General features: G+C 43.0%; 3 protein-coding genes across 4 annotated transcripts in view; 2 read left to right on the forward strand and 1 right to left on the reverse strand.

Annotated features, from left to right (window-relative positions):
• Positions 1-10,912, forward strand: part of LOC136436097 (sodium- and chloride-dependent glycine transporter 1-like) — a 44,588-nt gene extending 33,676 nt beyond the window's left edge. For both annotated transcript variants that reach the window (XM_066429815.1, XM_066429814.1), the window contains exons 8-14: positions 791-915; positions 1,755-1,867; positions 2,758-2,889; positions 3,453-3,552; positions 3,947-4,047; positions 4,776-4,943; positions 5,846-10,912. In XM_066429815.1, the coding sequence (XP_066285912.1) occupies positions 791-915; positions 1,755-1,867; positions 2,758-2,889; positions 3,453-3,552; positions 3,947-4,047; positions 4,776-4,943; positions 5,846-6,004 (898 nt within the window). In that variant the 3' untranslated portion in view covers positions 6,005-10,912. The remainder of the gene's footprint in view (positions 1-790; positions 916-1,754; positions 1,868-2,757; positions 2,890-3,452; positions 3,553-3,946; positions 4,048-4,775; positions 4,944-5,845) is intronic.
• Positions 10,913-11,370: 458 nt separating this feature from the next.
• On the reverse strand, positions 11,371-13,011 carry LOC136436098 (folic acid synthesis protein FOL1-like). Its single transcript, XM_066429816.1, has 2 exons — positions 12,616-13,011; positions 11,371-12,130 (listed from the first exon to the last, which is right to left on the reverse strand). The coding sequence occupies exons 1-2, from the start codon at positions 12,916-12,918 to the stop codon at positions 11,480-11,482; spliced, it is 954 nt and encodes a 317-aa protein (XP_066285913.1). The 5' UTR covers positions 12,919-13,011; the 3' UTR covers positions 11,371-11,479.
• A 6,085-nt stretch (positions 13,012-19,096) lies between these two features.
• Positions 19,097-20,161, forward strand: LOC136437148 (uncharacterized). The gene has a single exon (XM_066431628.1). The coding sequence runs from the start codon at positions 19,097-19,099 to the stop codon at positions 20,159-20,161; it is 1,065 nt and encodes a 354-aa protein (XP_066287725.1).
• Positions 20,162-20,818: the final 657 nt, after the last annotated feature.

Below are 20,818 nucleotides of genomic sequence, written 5' to 3' on the forward strand. Positions count from 1 at the left end.
GGTCAGTATTGACCATGGTAAAATCCTAATTCACAACAGCCCCACAGCATCGACTATGGCTAAACAGCCCTATACGAGAATGGCAGTCTCTGCCACAAAAATCACATCTGTAAGCTGACTCAGTTCTGTTGCAAAGCTCTTTTCTGCGGATCCGCTTTTCTTCTGCGCTGTGCATCAGTCTAACTTCTCCTGATTTGAGCTGTCTGAACAGTGTGCATCTCCACCTGGAACAGTCACTTGCAAGGTCCTCTCTGTGCTCCGTATCAATATCTAGAGCCTTCAAGTCCCTCTTGCAGACATCTTTAGTAGAAAACCCATATTTTTTTATATCGATATGACGGTGCTGGGATTACAGTATGATATGGGAGCACCACTGTTCAATTCTTTATTGTGATCCCTCTATCTGCGACTGACTTACCAAGTTACAGTTTTGATGTGTTGATGAAACCTTCATAAATGTGTGCAAATGTCTATCTCCAGCAAATTGATCTCTGATTGTGCTGTTTTCAGGGACTCTGTGTTCATTGCTCTGACCAACTGCTGCACCAGTGTGTTTGATGTGATTGTGTTATATTTGCAGGGACTCTGTGTTCATTGCCCTGACCAACTGCTGCACCAGTGTGTTTGATGTGATTGTGTTATATTTGCAGGGACTCTGTGTTCATTGCCCTGACCAACTGTTGCACCAGTGTGTTTGATGTGATTGTGTTATATTTGCAGGGACTCTGTGTTCATTGCTCTGACCAACTGTTGCACCAGCGTGTTTGATATGGTTGTGTTATATTTGCAGGGACTCTGTGTTCATTGCCCTGACCAACTGCTGCACCAGTGTGTTTGCCGGCGTCGTGGTGTTCTCTATCCTGGGCCACATGGCTCACAAGCTGGACATGGACGTCAAGGATGTGGTCGCAAATGGTACGCGCTCCTTTTTCTTCTAGCACACATCTTAGATATACTCACGTAAAGTCATGGGAAGAAAACTTGGGAGTCACAATCGGTTCGCAGCTTTGTTTTCCTACTTCTTGTATGCACCATAGATGTGCTAAGTCATGGAAACAAAGGCTTGTGAGATTTGGTTGTTGATGTCTTACAAATAATGTGTAGAATGAAAATGGATGATGAGAAGTAGTGCCAATGCAGAATACTTCCTGCAGGGCATGGATAGAGTTAAGCAGTCATAAGTATTGTTCAGGAATGCTTAATTTGGTGTGGCGCAATGGTTAGAGCGTTAGACTCAGAACCGATACGTCCCGGGTTCGATTTCATGCCCCGATGTTGTGCCCTTTGGGAAAGGCACTTTACACGACCTTCCCTGGTGGTGGAGTGACACCCACCGAGCCTCTTCGGCTGAACTGTTGAACAGTGTGCCAAAAACACACTGCTCATTTGGTTGCTGATGGTTTTATTTTTTTAAATTCTTATTAATTGATTTATTTTCCCCGCAGGCCCTGGGCTTGTGTTCGTGACGTAGTTTGTATTGTTAGGTTATAGAATTAGAACAGTAAGGACTAGACTGAAGCATGTCTTTTCCTGACGGGCCCTGGGCTTGTGTTGGTGGCGTAGTTTGTGTTGTTGACCAGTAGAATAAAACAGTAAGGACTAGATTAAAGCATGCCATCTTCCCCGCAGGCGCTGGGCTTGTGTTGGTGACTTAGTTTGTAACGTACTGTAACTGCTACCATCTCCGCTGCAGGCCCTGGGCTTGTGTTTGTAGTTAGTTTGTGTTGTTGACCTGAATGTCTTGTCCCCCGCAGGCCCTGGGCTTGTGTTCGTGGCATACCCCGAGGCCCTGACTCTGCTGCCCGTTGCTCCGCTGTGGTCCGTGCTCTTCTTCTTCATGATCTTCACCGTCGGACTGGACACGCAGGTAAACAAACCATGGATACAGATGTGACATTTGATTAGTCAATAAGTTGAAATCCATTCTACACCTTTCGGTGTAAAGTCTGGTGCCCACCTCTGTGGGCCATACAGGCCCCTACAGCAGGGAGCTAGTCCACTGGTAGTGGAGTGTACATGTCTTCAACTCTCTCATGAAATGTGCATGCTGAGAGGCAAGTAGATAAGGCAGTCTGTACCTTTTTTTTTTTTTAAGTTTTTGTAAGACCCAGTCTGGGTTTGGACCCAGAATCTCAGGAATACAGAGTGCCCTAGTTGGCCAATTTCTGGTACAGACTAACTTTCTGCATGGATGACATGTGTTTTTTTTTGTGTTTTTTTTTTGTTCTGCCCATAGTAAAATAATTTCACTAAGATAACACTCTTTTTTTTCCCTTCAGTTTGTGATGTTGGAGACTTTTATAACTGGTATCTGTGATGAGTTCCCACTTAAGTTTTGGAAAGATAGGGTTACTTAAAAGTATGTGGGCCCCAGTATGTATCCTTGAAGTACACCTTTCTGCATGAGTCTCCATGGTAGAGTGATTTTGTGTAACAATGTACTTGTCTCCCCCTCCAGTTTGTGAAGCTTGAGACTTGTATTACTGGAATCTGTGACGAGTTCCCTCTTAGCTTTTGGAAAGATATGGGGGCCCCAGTATGTAACCTTGTGGTACACCTTCCTACATGGATGTGGATGGTAGAGTTAACAATGTGTCTGTCTCCCCCTCCAGTTTGTGATGCTTGAGACTTGTATTACTGGAATCTGTGACGAGTTCCCTCTTAGCTTTTGGAAAGATATGGGGGCCCCAATATGTAACATTGAGGTACACCTTTCGTCATGAATGTCGAGTTAACAATGTGGCTCTCTTCCTCCAGTTTGTGATGCTTGAGACTTGTATTACTGGAATCTGTGACGAGTTCCCCCACATCATGCAGAAATACAAGACTTGGGTGCTACTGGCCGTGTCGGTCGGCATGTACTTGCTCGGACTCACCTGTGTCACCAACGTAAGTCGGGGGCTTACACCTAGGTTGGAAATATATTCGTACTACCAGACAGTCCTGCATATGCAGGTTGTTATGGTAAAGTAGCCTAGGAGTTGTGCAGGCATTTCTGATGTCTACCTGCTCTGAGTCATCATGTAAGAAGGGGGGTCTACCTACTCTCATACAGTATCAGGGCTGAAAATACCACCTGCAGATGCAGTCTAGTGAAGGTAAAATTGTAGCTGTGTGGGTTATTTTTTTATGTCTACGTGCACCTAACCTGCACTAGTCCATGTACTGGGTATATACAGGTTAGTGCAGGTAACATTTGAGGTGTGCAGGTGTTTCTGATGTCTACCTGTGTTACCAACGTTAAGTTCTGGACTACAGTCAAACCTGTTTATAGTCTAGATGACCACCAAAAAGAAACGAAAGTATGTCTTACTAACCTGAAATCTAGTTCAGATCTCATTTTATGAAGTCGTAACAATTTGACCCAGCAGATTATGAAAAGAGTTTCATCTCCTGGCATTTTCTCGAGGAAAATGTTATGCAAATGTTTGATTTCCTGTGTCTGTTTCCAGGCCGGCATGTACTGGCTGAACCTGATGGACTGGTACTCTGCGGGCTTCTCTCTGATGGTCCTGGCCTTCTTCATGTGCATCGCCATCTCTTGGGTGTATGGTGAGTGTTGTACATAGTACTACTGTTAAATGTACTGTTACATAAAATTGTTGCTTCGCCCAAGGGGAGTGTTATTTGGCATTTCAAGCCCCTATCTCATGATCACTGGACCCGTGGCACTGCGAGGGGGCAATTTTACAGTGTGCTCAACAAATTTCATTGATACAAAACAAATTACACTTTTTGTGTCTTGTTGTCTTATTAGTCATACCTGTAAGTTTTGCATGATATTCCCATTATAAAGTCAAGGGTAAGAAATGTCCAATTTAGAACGCAGCGAGGTCAGTCACAGATCCAGTGAGATAGGGCGTAAAGCAGTTTCTAAGTGTGCCCATAAACTCTACTTATACATGTAGTAAACCAAGGCATGACTGTGTTGTTATTCTCTCTGCAGGATTCCAGCGTTTCTGTAAGAATGTGCAGGAGATGATCGGCTACCAACCCAACTACTACTTCAAGATCTGCTGGGCTGTCATCTCTCCAATGGTTCTGCTGGTATGTATTTAACTGTTACAGTCACTAGGAGGTACTGTAGCAGTGGTACTAGTATTAACAGTAGGCATCCTTCCATCTGTCGAGACTGGTAGTGCTGTCAAAGTAGTCAAAATGCATATAAGCATGTGTATGTACAATATGACATTGACATTTTGGTTTCAAAGGCTGCCAGAAATCAAAGCACATAAAACAATTAATACAGTTATGTCAAACTTTAAATTCAAAACTGTATGTCTGTTTCTGTCTATAAGTTTGCCTTGAGTTTTGGAGGGTTAGGGTTAAGTGGCCCCAGTATATATCCTTGTGGTACACTTTTCTGAGCAACACTGACAGTCATCTTCGTTTTGCGAAGGACTACCAAGACACTTTTCTGGATCCGTTTACAGTTCATGGTGGTGTTCATGGTTGTGCATGTGCCTGCGTTTGTACCATTACCTTGGCTGTTCCACCTTGGCTGTTTAAATGACCACTGTCACCTTCTTCTCGATCAATAATGACCAATCACTGCCGAACGTAAACTGCGAGAGTTACAGGTCATTATTGATCCTGAAGAAGGCGACGGTGGTCGTCAAAAATTTTATCCGTGAATACCTTAGTGTTGGAAGAAAGTTAAGCACTGTATTATGATTACTACCAACACAGATGAGCTACCATGATAAAGCTTTATATTCATTGACTGCTCTTTTCCTTCTAGTTGTTCATGTGAATGTTCTTCTCTATCCCTCCAGTTCATCGTGGTGTTCAGCATGGTTGTGCACGTCCCTGCGTACTACGGCTCGTACCAGTACCCCGGCTGGGCCGTCTGCATCGGCTGGCTCATGGCCCTGATGTCCATCGTCATGGTGCCCCTCTTTGTGGTGCTGGCCATCCTCAAAGCCAAGGGCAGCTTCATGGAAGTAAGTTTTTCTCATAAGGCCACACCAATTAAATTTCTTGGTTAACGGATTCAGTTTTCATGATTTTTTTTTTCTAAAAATTTTTTTTTTTTTTTGAAAATAAAAATCTGTTTACCAAGAAATTAAATTTGGTATGGCCTAAGCTTTGACTCTTAAATTGTTAAGACTCTCTTGGATTGTTAGGATTTAGATTCGGAGTAATTTTGTGTGTGTTGATAAGATGTTTTGGCATTCGTCATGAGTTTTGTAAATATGAGATTTTTAAGGTTCAAAGTTCAAAATAGAACCGGAATTCTAAGACTATCTTTATCTTTGAATTTAGAGGGTCAGTTTTTATGTTTTTGCAAGTTCAGTTCAAACATAGAAATTCCCATCATTCTAGTGTACCAAAGTCAAGCATGTTAAAGATGTCCTTTGAAAATGCTTTCCGTTTGCCTCCTTTAGTGTGTGTTTGCACTATGATCTTAATATGGAAATAGAATTCTGAAATTACCATGGATTTTTAAACCCCCAGAGAAATCAAATGCCTGCTTTCTTTCTTTCTTTCTTTCTTTATCATCGTTTAAAGGGAATGGGAAAAGAAGTACACAAGACTCAGATTTTGTTGTTGACTAAGTTTTTATATTGCTAGATGTCTCTAGCGCCTTTTTGTGAGTCTTCAGACAACTGGGGCCCAGCTCTGGAATAGGTTTACCGTAGTTTTGTGTTAACAGTAGGATTTGTAGAGACTGTAACTAACCCTTGCCTGTCTCCCCAGCGCTATGCCTGTGAGTAACCAGACGACTGGGGCCCAGCTCTTGTTAGGAGCACTAATCTGTTAGTTGGCTCTGTGTTTAGTCTGGTGTTATATAAAGAATAGAACCATTTGTAGAGAATATACTTACCCTTGCCTGTCTCCCCAGCGCCTACGCTATGCCTGTGAGTCTTCCGACAACTGGGGCCCTGCTCTGATGAACGCCAGCAGCGCGGAGTCATCACAGTCCGACGAGGATGAGCAGGAGAAGAAGGTCCCTCTCCGGGACACAGAAGGAAATGACAACTCCTACATCTCCACCATCTAACACTAACCGTCTAACACGTGTGAATGGGAAGGAGTTTCCTTGCCTCTGATACCACTATTTCGGTACCTTGAGGATAATATATTGCTTAGTGATAAGGTTCTTCAGATTTGCCTACCGTAGAGTCTGTTAGGAAGGCTGTAAGAGCAGACAGAATTGTGCTTCAAGAATGATCCCCCAAAAAATATCATTATTGGCCCAAAACGGAAACCTTTTCAGTGGCCATATTTTCTCTGCAGACGTTCAGAGATGAACACTTTACACTTAGAAACCTTTAAAAAGGAACCCAGGTTATGTTTGAACCAATTTGGATGATGCAAAGATCCCTTTGCAGCTTGGAAATCGTCAGTTTACTTGTTGTGATTTACATATTGATATAAGCAGTCCTTATGTTCACCTTATTATGTTAAGGAAAAAAAAAAGAACTCTGCATCAGAAAATATTTCGAGGTAAAAGTCAAACGTTGTAACATTTATAAGTGATGTACTTTATTTATATTTCAAGCAAACTGGGTTTGTTGAGGAAGAGATGTGTTGTCCCCCTCCCCCTAACGAAGGCATGAAATGTCTGCTTGTGAATGTTGTGTGAAGAATGCGGAAGCGGCTCTGCAATCGTTGTGGTTCATTTTGAACCGGCAAATCCCTAACCCCCCATATTGGGGAGATCCTTGGGAAGGGTGTCGTCCAGAGATTCTCATACTTCTGTACTTCAGGGAAAACTGTTTTGTTTGTTTGGACCTTTATTTATTCATGAAGAACTCAAATCATTCTTCTGACCGCTTTTTATTGAGGTCATGAGGGAAGGGGCAAGGGTCAGACAAAATTTAACAAAGATACAGGAAGCGAGAAGGCCACAAAAGTATACAGTCTGGTCCCATTTTCCAACCTTTTTACTTTATTGTCAAAATAGTCAAACTTTGTCTAATGGCTTTATATTGATAGAACTTGCCTCCAAAATATGAAAAAGGGATGCTCTTTGGGGCATTTTCAATCAACCCTGTAATTTGTAAACTTGTTTGAAGACTAACTTTCTGCTTCATTGTTGTGAGATTACTAAGAAATGAGCAAGAAATTTTGATATATATGACTGGTTTATTCGTTGAATCTCTCTTCGCAGCCCCAAAGGGCTTTATTGCGGAATTCATTACATAGCTTGCAAAGTTGCTTAGAAAACTGTCATGAAAGCTCCATATTTGTGAAGACCTTGGAGCACGTTTCGTCCTGGACGGCGCCCTACCCGAGTCTTTGTCTACGTACTACAGAAATAGCCTTTATTTTGTGGAAAGTGTACCTCACTAGATCCTACCCATAAGGTTAGCTGGGTGTGTTAAGCACTTATAGCACGTAACTAAATAGAGAAATAAAACAAAACCTGGGTCCAAATCTAAGTAAGGCTTATGTAAGTGTGTGGCGTGACGTGAAAGAAAAACATGTAGTGAATCTTGGATGGTTTTATAAGGACCTTACATGTACTTGAGAAGTTGTATACTACACGCCTGTTGTGGCACGTATATGAGCTCATGCAGGGATGTAGCTTGGGTTGCCCTAACATCATATCCGTCTGCGAAACTTATATTTTTGGTATCACAATCAGAACGAATCATGGAAATGGCATTAGAAGTTGTGTGACATGTATGAGACATGTTTTCATTGCCATCCACATTCAGTTGATCTGCTGTGCAAAACAGCAAAGAATGCACTTGTCGAACGCAAGTTATCACTGGTATTTATTTTTTTGTATAATAGCTTGCTTACTAGTTCTGTGATGTTGAAAAGCTAGACGCTTGTGAGTTTGAGATTAGTGATTAAAAGTGGAACTATTGTAAAGAACATGGCTTTTGCGGAATGTTTAACACAATAATGTGTATCCCAGGGCTCTCTTCAGCATCTGTCATTAATTTCTGTTTGGGACGGATAAAGATTTCAACCATTTTCATCCCCCAAAATGTAGACTTCACAACCTTTTCATCGTCAACTGAGTGATAAAACGAAATGTCTGCAAAATTACAACAAAGAAACTGTTTCAAATTTTTTCCTCAAAATGCAGGAAATAGCATATCGCGGGGTTATGAATTTCATAATCCCCCTATAGACTACTTGAGGCTTCGTTACTCAACAAGGAAGTTTGCCCCATCAAATTAACAAAACGAACAAAATAAGGAACTAGAGAGAGCCTTGGTTGTACCATAAACTTGTATGTTGGAATGACTGGCTACAGCTGTTTTTAGCCCATATTGAGCAATAACGATGCTTTGTACATGTACATGGTATGTGGTTGCCAGCTGCATTTCTGCTCTTGAATCCCAAGAACAGTGTTATGCTGCCTGTTGCAGTGCCATAACTACATTGTGTGTGTGTAATACATGTACATGTATGCACAAGATCTGCATTTTGTACTTTTGAGACAAGCCTGCCAACCATTAGCATGAAATTTCATCTGTGTTCAGCTTGGTATAGGATGAAACCACTCCTGAACTTTGAGATCTTTGTCAAGGAACAAATGGATCCATTGCAGTCTTCTGTGCATTACTTGATGTAATGACACACATGGCCCTAACATTGCCACTCTTGATCCACTGTTCAAGTTTCAAGTTCAGGATTTGTTTCAGAAGCGCCCAAAGCTCTGTAAGTTTAACAAGCTCTTTGTAACAATTCTCTGCTGCAACTATGTTAGCAGTAGACACAGAATGGTATAGCTACGTCTTCACAATATCCTTTGTCAACACTAGCTGCTATGTCCACTCTTTGTGTAGTGATTAACTTTCAGTCTCTTTTCCCCCCGCTGTGTTTCTTTGTGTCCTTCCCTCCCAACAACAGAACCCGCCGACAGTTGGTCCGGCCACCTGAAGGAGGGTTACCGGGTCGACATTGAGGCTTACATCTGACCTTTGACATCTGACCCTGTCAGTGTAACATAAAACTCTCACCATTGTCATTGTCCTGGGCTCTTTGAAGATGTAATCTCCAAGCAGATGTAAGGATCAGCTTCGGTGTTTTACGCCTGTTGTTGCAACGTATGGTACTCTTTTTCCAGTATTAACAGTTCTCCTGGGAGAATCTGCCATCTGAAACCTTCTTACATCTGCTTGAAGATCATGGAGCCCTTTTTTGGTTTGTGGTCAATCACCTCTAAGCCAGGAGACGTGTCCAAAAAGAGAAGTACTCAGGATTCTTTGTCACTATGATGATCCGTCCAATAAGAGCTCACGATTCTGTTGCCATGGAAACAAGTCTAACACCATGGCAACTGACAGTTAGTTACCAGTCTGACATGATCCATTGATAGCACATACTATACATGTGTACCAAGGTACCTTGTGTACATAAATGGACAGGATTATGATCTCGCCAGTTCTCCTGACTTAGAGGTGTTCAAGTCTTCATGCTTCTACCGGCCTGACCAGTGGTTGGGCTGCTGGAGGCTTCAGGCTACATCTGACCAATCTGTCACGATTTCTTTGTTGTCTACCGTGTCTTGTCTCCGACCAACCCTACTTCTACACCTTTACCTCGGCCTTCCAACGGTTAATCTTAAGCACTCCATATTCTTACCTTGGCCTTCTAAGGGTTAAATGTTGGCTGAAACAAGTTGACATATCGGTGCCAACTCACTTTATGTATTTAGTTTGTACTACTTGCTGCTATCCTTTTTGTGTCCTTAAGTTAAGTCTTTTACTGGACATCGATGGTGTAGATTGAGGCATGTATGCAGATGAGGATGTGTACAAATTTGTTGCAAAAGGCTGTCTCAGATTATTGCGCTTCTACTGGATGTTGAAAGACGCTGTATTTTTTCATTAGGTACTAAGTTTGCTTTTTTGTAAGAAGTAGATGGCCTCATAAGTCACCGCTGCATCATTTTCATTGTTGACTATAAGGCCTTTAGTAAGGAATATGTGTTTAAGTACAATCCTCTATGTGAAGTCCATATTCATTCAATCGGCTGGAAATAAGCGATGAAAAAAAAATCAGGATTGCGATTCTTGAGTGTACAATTCCTGTTCCTGAGATTTGTGCAGGTTAGACTGCATGGCCTTAACAATGGTGAGTATACTCAAGGAAAATTTATATGTCTAGGTAAGGCAGGTGTATATATATATATCGAAAGATTCTACTATGAAGATTTGTGCTGAAGGTTCACAAAGTTTTCTTCTCTTGGTTCTTATTTTGTAAGATGTCATGCGGAGAAGACACTTGTCATCGTTGCTTAAGATTATTCCCAACGAGACCATTGATGAAGAACCAAGTGATAGGCTTCGTGTTACTTGATGCCCTTACAAAGAATTTAAGAAGTGAAATGTACTTAAACATTCTCTGGTGTTGCGAGTTATAGGAAAGTATGGAGCTTGCTTTATTATGTATGACTGCTCAATGCTGTGCTAGTTGAAGCTATAGTGTATATGTTGGCTCAAATGTTTATTTTTCAATGCATCATGGCAAGTCTGAGTCTTTATGTAACAGTTCTGTGATCAGTGGTAAAAGAATTGGTTTTTCCTCGGATGAGTTTTGTGTTAGCAAGTCCAATGTTGGCACATTTATTTATTTCGTTTTTCAAAAAATAATCGCACCAACATGGCTTAAAAAAACACGAAAAATGCGTTCAAGTCACCCAAATCAAAGTTGTTTTGAAATTTCACCACTTATAATGTATACACGTATACATTCCGGATTAAAAAGGAAAGATATTCAACTGACAAGCTTTTAAGTCTGTGGCCAAAGAATTTAACTGAGACAGAATGAAAGTTGTGTTTGATGACGTAAGGACTCAGACTGCCCTCTGCTTATCCAAACCATTCCTCTTCGTGCAAGTTTTGTGTTGACGAAGGTACGATAAGTTTTGAAGTATTTTTGGAAAGCTTTGTTAAAAGGTTGTTATCACTAGTCTGTTGCAATTAAAAAAAGATGAGCACGATGTGACTGGTATTCTTCTGTGTCTCCGGTCTGCTATCAAAGAAAAGTTGACCAAACAGCATCAGTAAGTAAAGTAAAGCAGTCATCCTCAATAGACGTGAAGCATGATGCTTTTTCAAGTAGCTTGTGGTAGTGCAATGCGGCTTCGCCACGGCTCGCGTTTTGGGCCAAGCACACCGGGTCACCCCTGCTCTATCAGGATCTAAATGACAATTTATTAGTAAAACTCATACGGGAAATTCAGCTTCTTTCCATGACAGGACCATGTAACTTAGAAAGACATAAATTATGCAAATGACATCGGCTGTCAACTTAGTATTGTCTGAAATCCCTTACTTGTAGTGAGGAAAGGCGCTGAAATGATTCACAAAAACTGGGAAAACCGGGAAGATGAAAGAAGACGCCGAAGACATGCAGCAAGACAACTGAATTCCAGCTTACTAATACATGAACTAACTAAATGAATGTGCTCAGTGATCAGATCTACATGAGCGACTATCCCAAGATTGCTCTGTTTGCGATCGTAGACAACCGCACGTCGAATGTGACCGTGCCCTAACTTTAAAGTCTAACGGAAGAGCTCTATGATGGGGAACGTTTTATGATAATCCTTCCGACCAGTTATCTCCATGGCAACAGAGGCTAGCGTGCTGCCATTGGTGGGATGCTTCATGTGGGGAGATATCTCAGCCAATGGCACGACGACATGGGTGAACCGAAGGATGTCTGGGTCGGGTACTTTTTTCTTAATATGGCCGTTAAGTAAGCTGTGATTTGATCCCGCTTTCTTGTCGACAACGCTGTATTCCAGCACTTCTGACCCCCAGAGCGAGATGTCAAGGTCGATAGTGCGGGGGCCATTTTTGTTGTTAGGGTCGCGCACGCGCAGGAGCGACCTCTCTATTCCACACAGAACGGTTTTGAGTTGTGCCGGCGCCATTTCCGTCAGGATCCTGACTGCCATGTTGATGAAATCAGGCTGGTCGGTTTGGAGCTGAGGCGAAGTAAGGAACGGCGAAGACACCTTCAGCACCAAGACGTTCTCCTTCAGCAAGGCGAGGGCGTCCCTCAGGTTCCTCCTGGGCTCGATGTTAGACCCCAGGGAGAGATGGACCACGCTGTCGCTGAAATCCTCCGGCGTTCTCTCGATCAGGACACCGACGGAGTCGGAGAAGCGCAGCGCTTGCGGCTTGTGGGCTCGAACCTGGACCCACGGGACCTATAGACATGTGAGATAAGATACAAATGTTCTGCTGCAGTGCCAAGGATAGCCGCCAGGGCCCCAAAAATCGTATCATATGTTTTCAATAGAACATGAGTTAACCATTAACCAAATTTCAAAACAATATTCCATCTTAAGCTTCTTGAGTTATCTTGCTAAACCACAAACAAAGTCACATAGTTACAAACGCCACAACAAACATAGTCTTCCCGGCGACATTCGTACATGTAGATAGAGCGATGAGGTTTCTCCCTATAGCCTCCTTGCCTTGGATAGAGAGTACAAAAATAGATATATATATATATCGTGTGATATACATGTACTGTAAAAATAGTTAAACGTAATATTTGAGCATGGTTTTGCTTTCCGTCATAAAGGACCGCTTAAATGATATTCAGAGACGATACTGCGGACGTTTCTGTGTGTTGAAAACTTTCAAAGTTCGGAAAACCCGATGGTAAAGTTACACAAATCACACGTACCTTGTGGACAGCGATGCAGATTCTAGCAACATCAGTCGCTAATTTCTCCACCAAAATAAAAGACGCAGACTCTACGTAATTGATGACGTCCTTGGCAACATCCCTGTAGTTCACGGAATCGCTGACGTCATCACTTTTACCCGCTTTGCTCACGTCACAACCCAGGCGCATACTGATGACGACTTCCTGTTTTTTCCCAATCTCGTGTTGACTGAAGCCGATCTCTGTGCGCAGGCGCAGGTTGTCTATCTCGATCACGTCATAGCCCCGTCCACTGGGAGACTTGCAAGTACTCCGGGACATCTGAGAATTGATAAGAATATAGTTGGTACTCTCCAAGCAGAGGAGTGGGTCGGGCTGGTTTTTGACGTGTATTTAGGCGTTTTGTGGGCTTTCTTTTTTTTTCGCCTCGTTGTCGCCAAACCACAAGAACATGGGACAAAATGGAACGCCCGACAAAAACGCCTAAAACACGTAATAAGCTAGTTCGGAGTTGCTACTACGCATGTGCAGTATCAAAGGTGAAGGCCCCCGAAACGTAAACAAAACCCGTCGGGGCGTTGTTATGCAAATCTAGATAATGTCGAGACGGGCACTGTTGGCAAGCCGAGGGCCTTCACCTTTGACACTGCACATGCGTAGTAGCAACTCCGAACTAGCTTATAAAAGCAGCCGCACCCACTTATGGGACATCCCTCTGATGGCTTTTTTGTTTCATTGAGATACAAATGTAATGTGCATTGATTTGCCGTTAATCGCAGCCGGTCCGCTCTTGATACTGTAAAGGTGGAAATGTTTGCGATGGATGTATTTTCGAATTTTTCGCTCTTTTCAATAAGCGTGGTAGATCCTTTTACGTGCTCGAGGCGTGGCTCTCCTCAAACACGGGACCTCCATTTAACGTCCTATCCCAGGGACTTCCCTAATCGAAGCTAGATACTCATTTTCACCCCAGTGAAGTAGGGAAAGTCGTGTTAAGTGCCTTTCCCAAGGGCACAACGTCAGCAACACAAATCAGGGACCCCGGATTTGAATCCATGACCTCTGGGTTCTGGGCCAAACATATTGCCACTGCGCCACCGCGACGCCACCTTCGCAGGTCCCCCTAAAGGCCCCCTCTCATTGAGCTGCGGCACTGTGGCGGTAGCGTGTGGTAGCGTGGGAATGGCTACCGCCGCAGTGCCGTGCACAGACCTCGGCGTACCGTCCTAGTGACGTCCCAGTGCCGTTCCGGTGCCGGTCCACACCGCCGGCGTGCCGGTTGAAATTGCGATTTTTTTTAAAATTTGAAAAAAAAAAACACAAGTGGCAAAGTGCCGCGCGCTCGCCGTGAGCTCACTGTGCGCGCTATTGTGTAAAAAGTGATATGTCAGTTTCAAGGTTATACGTATATTCTATAACATGTTACCTTTGTTGCACCAAGTGTCATAAGTGAAAATCCTTTTATCACTTGAAATCAATTTTTGATGCATTTTTGTATCATTTTGCATTGTATTTTGATCCGTTGACAGCACTGTGATTTCTGATTAATTGAAATCACTACCATCAAACTACAATCGGTCCATTTCCCTAGCTATTGATCTGTTTAAGAGTTTGGCTAAACCTAATTTACTGCATTGTAATGAGGTTGAGGATTGTAGCTGTAGATCTTCTGATATTTTCATTGGGATGACTGGGCTACTCACGTTTAGGACATACTATGTAGACATGTTTGGCTTTGCCCCGCAGTCAATACCAACAGTTTTGGATATACAGTACATTTAAAGAAAGTGTGAAACTCACGTTTCTCCCTGGCTGGAGGGAACCACTTAGAAATATTAGTAAACACCACACATTTTATAAAATCAAAAATCACTTTGGTAGGGAAGACTATATCACATCAATTCATAATAAACCGTTTGTAAAAGGCATAACTACACTGAGAATCAGCGCACGTTGTCTAGAAGTTGAAAAAGATCGACACCACAACACACCAGGCACTCACTCATCTGGGCTTCAAACGTAAATGCGCCGCACGTCAGTGAGAGTGCAAATGAAAACTTCGCGACGGTGAGGTCATGAGCTGCCGCGGCAGTGCCGCCGCAGTGCCGGAGCCCAGTGAGAGGGGGCCTTAAATCTACCGTTAAACATTGCCCGCCCCCCGACAGACCCTCGCATCGAACTCGAATCACAAATATTTGCCGAACTTACGCTCAGACAGCCGTTGATATTCTCCATTCTGCACCGTCGCCCAAAGTAGTCCGGAAAGGAGTGAGTCGTTGTTTGGTCGACGGGGTTTTGCTTATGTAGAAACCGGTTGGACAACATTGTCACACGTGTATACAACATACCTATTAGAGCCTGATTATAAGTCTGACTATGTATGTACGTACGTATGTATGTATGGATGTATGTATGTATATATGTATAAGCTGCAATGGCCAATGGCACTCCCGGCCGCAACAAGAGAGGCCCCAAAACGACCACCAGATTGTCAATCTGTTGTCCTTTCGAGGAACTTAGTCGTCCATGGCGTGTCTCAAAATTGGCCCTACTACTTATAAACCAAGGTTGGGAGTTTGTACCGCGGGCGAGGTCGTAGGAGGGTCCTGAATGTGTGCTAAGGTGTCAAACGTCATCAGAGAATTCTCGATATTTTCTCAGGGCTTAGAGCACAAAAATAATTCATCCCGACTTGCAAGTAATTCCGTCGGAACAAAGGGACGTGCGCCAGAGAAGAGCTGGATTAGGTACCAACTTGAATGAAAAAAGTCAAGAGCTGTGCACAAAAAGACCTGAGCTCAAGCATTTAAGACGTCTTAACAACTGTGTACAAGCAAGATTTGAGCGATGTTAGTATACATCTCATTGGACAAGAATGGTAACAAATACTAGGTGTTCGGGAGTCCTGTTCGGCTATTTGTAACCAGAAATTAAAATCTAAGTGTTTGTCGGAAACAAAGGCTCTGTGGTGCTGGTGCCGAGGGTCGTTTCCCATCGGACACTGCTCCGATTCGTGTGACGGGGTCTTAGGCATCGCATCATGTATAAAACATACATGTAAATCTGATAATGTCGTCGCAAATATCACAGATGTGTTAAACACGAGGATAATATCATTTTCCTTACACATGTAAATATTCTAAGTTAATTAAAGTAGTGATACAAAGTAGAGATACTAGTAAGAGTCTAAGAGTCTTCACGAATCTAAGATGGCTGTCGGACTTCACAGAAAACGGACCCACTCAGAGTAATAACCAAGACCACGGTTTGAGGTTACACCACCCGCGTAGTGCTCACGTCATCGTGTCATAGGTCAAGGTTAGGAGACATTTCCATCTGTGTCACCAGCGACAGAAAATCATATAGCCACGAACATGATATAATAGCTTCCAACATCCTGTTGTTTTCCCAAAAACGAGACTAGCAGGCAAAGGACATTCCAAGAACGACGTCGGTTGTACCTCCCTGGGGGTACGTACACTTTGTACGACGTGCGTTATTTCAGTTTGACCTGGTTTGACCTCGCAGTCTGAAGATTTTTTGTTGGTTCACATACCCTATCAACCTTCACAAAAGACATATGTGTGTGTGTGTGATTTTTTCTTCGTGATTTTCTAGGCTATATCATCGACAGATATTCTCGGTTTGATCCGTGACAGAATTAGCATTACTGTAGCGTTAACCATAGACGACTATAGACGTTAGAAAAGAGAAAACTGATTTTTCCTCAATAGGCTTTTAGACCATTCGGTGATAACGTTTGACTTTGTCCAAAAATCTCGGACAAAACAACAACTTATGGTGTTGTACACGTCATTAAGGTGTGTGCCCGTCCATTGTTAGAGCAGTCACCCGAGGCAAGGACGCGTCAGGTAGGTCAGTCAACTCTTAAGGTACTTAAGGTCACAGGTGCTACAACAGTCGTTCTAACGCGCGTTAAATGATGGCTGTTCACCGCTTATCTGATGATCTCACTGCAGCAACCATTCTGACACATATCAAACCAAGAACGTGTGACGATGATGATGGACTAGAAATGGAATAATGTTATTGTCTTTTTTTGGTATTTTAATTTGCAATGGTTTATATGGTTGATGTAGACCAATACAAAATCTTAAGTTAACGACTGCCACGTCAAACGAGGTCAACAGACAAATCATAAATTTACGACTGCGAGGCCAAAGCAGGTCAACAGTTACGCACGTCCGATGTACCCCAGGGACGTACAATTTGTACAGCCGTCGTCGTTCTTGGAATGTTCTTTGCCTGATATATGGGTGCAGCTAGTCCCGTTTGTGGGAAACCAACAGGATGTTTGAAGCTAGTGTGTCACGTTCGTGGCTGTATGATTTGGGTCGAATTTTCTGTCGCTGGTGATACGATTGGAAATGTCTCCTAACTTTGACCTATGACACGAAGACGTGAGCACTACACCTGAAGTGTAACCTTATGAAAAAGACTATTTGAGACAAATAGGTTTTGTGTCACATCGTGGTCTGGACTATTACTCTGAGCGGGTCCGTTTGCTGTGAAGTCCGACAGCCATCTTAGATTCGTGAGTATCCTTACTTTGTATCTCGAATTGAATTGAATCGTTTGTACGTGTAAGCAAAATTGTGCTTACCATATCTGCATTAATTTCCGACAACCTATTTCATAAGAAAAAAATGCCGAAAACATTGTCGCATCGGAGGAATGGTCGATGGGAAGCAACAATTTAACATCAGCACCACAGAGGTCATGGCTGTTTCTAACAAACACTTAAATTTTGTTAGGCCTGTTTCTCTTTGACCACAACACAAAACATGTAGAATGTGTGCTCGAAATGCACAGTAGTGTTCAACAGATTGCCGTGCTTATCTACTCTTACTCATCTTGCTTTCTGCCTTTGTCGTTACCTGTGAAGCTGTGTTAAGAGGTGGCGTTTTCGAGAATAGCTTGTACAATACGAGTACGCCAACATTTTGTGTGTTGACTCCTGTGGTGTATTGATAAAACCAGGAATGACGCCAGTTTAATTTGTCAACGGACTACCGCAAAGGATTGTATGACTTTGTTAGTTTCTAAAGCTTTTCATATTTTCACCATGATATGCTTGTTATTTGTTGCTCATGCCTTCCAGACCAGTTTTAGTGCCTTTAGTCGTTGTAAACAGTTGCCAAGTTCACTCATTGATTCGACTGCATCTTGAAAAAAAAATTACAAATACACCTTGAAAGTTTAAATACTGGTCTTTGTGCGCACAGCTCTTGGCTTTCCATTCAACTGACGAACAGAACGGCATCTGGTCCGGCTAAGTTGTTTTCGTGCTCGAAAAGCCCTGGGAAAAGGTTGAAATTGTTTGATGACGTTTAAGCCCTTCGCACACATTCAGGACCTCCCTACGGCCTTGCCCGCGATCACTCCCAATCCTGGGTTATAAGCGGTGGGCTTACCTTTGCGGAAACCACTGCATGACACTATCTATTTAACGCACGACTTATTTACAACCGAAACGAGAATACTCCCAACTTCTCGTGATTATCCATCCCGACTTCTTGTCAAAAACAGTCGACTCCCCCTTGACTGATTCCCAACCATTTGCCACCATCATAGTTTTAACATTCGGCCGGCAGCAAACCAGTGCCGTGGTCAACTTCGCAGACCAACTGCTGACCATAGACCAACTTGCTCACGACTGAATCCCGACCTTGGTTTGGGTAGGTTGGAAATGGTCGGGAGATCATGGTCGGCTATGCGTGACAGATGATTTAGGTTTTATACACGTTGAATTTACTTCATCCCATCGTAACCAACAGAGAACTCGGCGGGTTGATGGTATCCTGAGTGCGGGGTGTCCAAGTTACCTTACAGACTCAGTTCTGTAGGTGCTGTGTCTCAGAAAATCTTAGAGTATATATATAGTTTCAACATGGTATTGTACATTTGTACAAAGATAGTTCTGACTCAGAAGGAAGGAACCGCCATTTTTAATGATGCCTATCCGGCCTTGATCTGATCTGACCCTTCCGATTTGAATGGCTGTGAATGTGAATGATCGCACCTATACTCAATTAGGCGGCTTATATGCTTTTTTTACCACAAGAATATTTAACGCAGGACTGCTTCAATGTCTGTCCTCGGCCTAAACGGATGTTTGAATTGAGTTTGAGTCTATTAGTTTATACAGACCCACAATTTGCTTCACAATTTATGTTGTGCGTATTCTTCCAGCGGCCCTTATTAACACACATAACTGCACAAATCAACATGACACACGGGAAAACAAAACATACAGAAAATACATGCACAGCAGTGATAAATGATAACAAGATAAGTCGACATGAGGTCCATATACCATGGAAAATTATTTGGTACCCTTACAATCTGAAACCATTCCAGGTGTTAGTATGTAAGTTTGACTGCGAGTTCAACGATATCATCTTCTCTATGAAAATATGTAACCACTGACAACCGTTTTCTTCTCTGTAGCTACCCGTTTCGGAGCCACTTTAAAGTCATGGAGGCTATCAAGGCAAGAGAGGGCATCGCCTTGTCTCTCATATCGGCGGTTGGGTTTTCTCTCAGTCCCATTCTCGCCAGACGGGCGGCCGACGCAGGAGTTCCCGACTTCCAGGTCGTGCTTTTGAACGAGCTGGCCAACGCCATCGTCTTCCTTCCTCTAGCGATGTTCTGCAAAGCGCCGCTGCGAGGAAAAACTCACAAACAGACTCTGCAGATGATGGCGACGGGCGCCGTGAGAGTCCTGGCGGCATCCCTGAGTCTTCTGTCCGCGTTGTACATCCCTCCGGCAGCAACCATCGCTCTCAGCAGCGGGATCAAGCCGTTCACTTCCGCAGTCGTGTCTTGGGTGACATTCAGAGAGTCCCCGGGGTGGGGGAACGCGGTCGGTATGGTGGTACAAGTCACGGGGGTAGGGATGGTGGCCGGAGGAACACATCTACGATCAACCGGCGCGAACCCAACGAGCAACCTGACCGAATATACGAACACGACGGTCGCAAATTTAACGCTTGCAACAAACATAGAAAATGTCGCTGTTCGAGACTACGTCATCGGAGTAGTGTTCGCCCTCCTTGGAACATTGGGGCTAGTGATCACCAACGTTATGAGTAGATCCTTTCTTCAGAACGTACCGCAACTCACTGTTCTCGTCTTTGTAGAGGGTCTAGGTTTTCTCCTCGTACTTCCTATAATGTTTATCTTCAACACTCCTGTTTGGGACCTTGATGTTCTCGCTGTAGCTTCTCTGACCGGCCAAGGCGTGTTGTACACAGTGTCTATTTCCTGTATGTATAGGGGATTAAAGCTTGAGAAGGCGAGCACGGTAGAAATTCTACGCGGGGTAGGGATTGCTTTGGCGTTTGTCTTCCAGTTCTTGATACTGCACGTGGTTGCCGTGTTGCTGGAATATCTGGGCGCCGCGGTCATAGCGATATCTATTGTTCTTGTGTCAGCACTCGCGCTGTGTAGAACCAGTCAAAACAAGGACAATCCGGTCGACTCGCAGAGAAGTAAAGATGGAAACAGGGAAGACATTCAGTCGGAAGTGGCACTTGTATAATAACCCGGCTAGAGATGACTTATACTGAAGTATAATGAGTGGGTTGGGTTGGCTGTGTGACTTGATATGATACTGATACAAATTATTTGACTTCATTTTGATCCACGATTTCTGTGAACTATTCTTTCTGTGGTCCTTCACATGTAAGGATGCTAAGTTTTATTTTATACCCCTATTTTGTACTATGTTTGATAGTTGTTGCCATGCATTGTACCGTGTACAATTGTCGTGCAGTAAAGCTCTTCTGTAATACATCATGAGAAAGAGAGAGGGAGAGATTCATATACACATAGATAGATATAGACATACAGATATAGATTGATATAGATAGACATATAGATAGATAGATATACATATACAAATAGATATAGATTGATAGATATAGATATATAGAGATAGATAGATATAGAAGATATAGATAGAGATATATCCTACTGATTAAAGAACAATGAGGATTTTTTGTTTATCTTGTGATAAATCATGTGAAAAATGCACTTATCAAGACCTGCAGCATTAATATGGTACTTTAAAAATGCACCAAAACAGATTCGTGTCGTCCTGAAAGTTTGCTTCTTTTCGTTTCAACACTTATCAGATGATCGAGCATATAGTCAGCTGTCGCACCAATATACTGCAGTACTCACACGGCGTGATAGA

Source organism: Branchiostoma lanceolatum, chromosome 6, assembly GCF_035083965.1.
Source record: "Branchiostoma lanceolatum isolate klBraLanc5 chromosome 6, klBraLanc5.hap2, whole genome shotgun sequence".
In the NCBI taxonomy this organism is placed as follows: domain Eukaryota; kingdom Metazoa; phylum Chordata; class Leptocardii; order Amphioxiformes; family Branchiostomatidae; genus Branchiostoma; species Branchiostoma lanceolatum.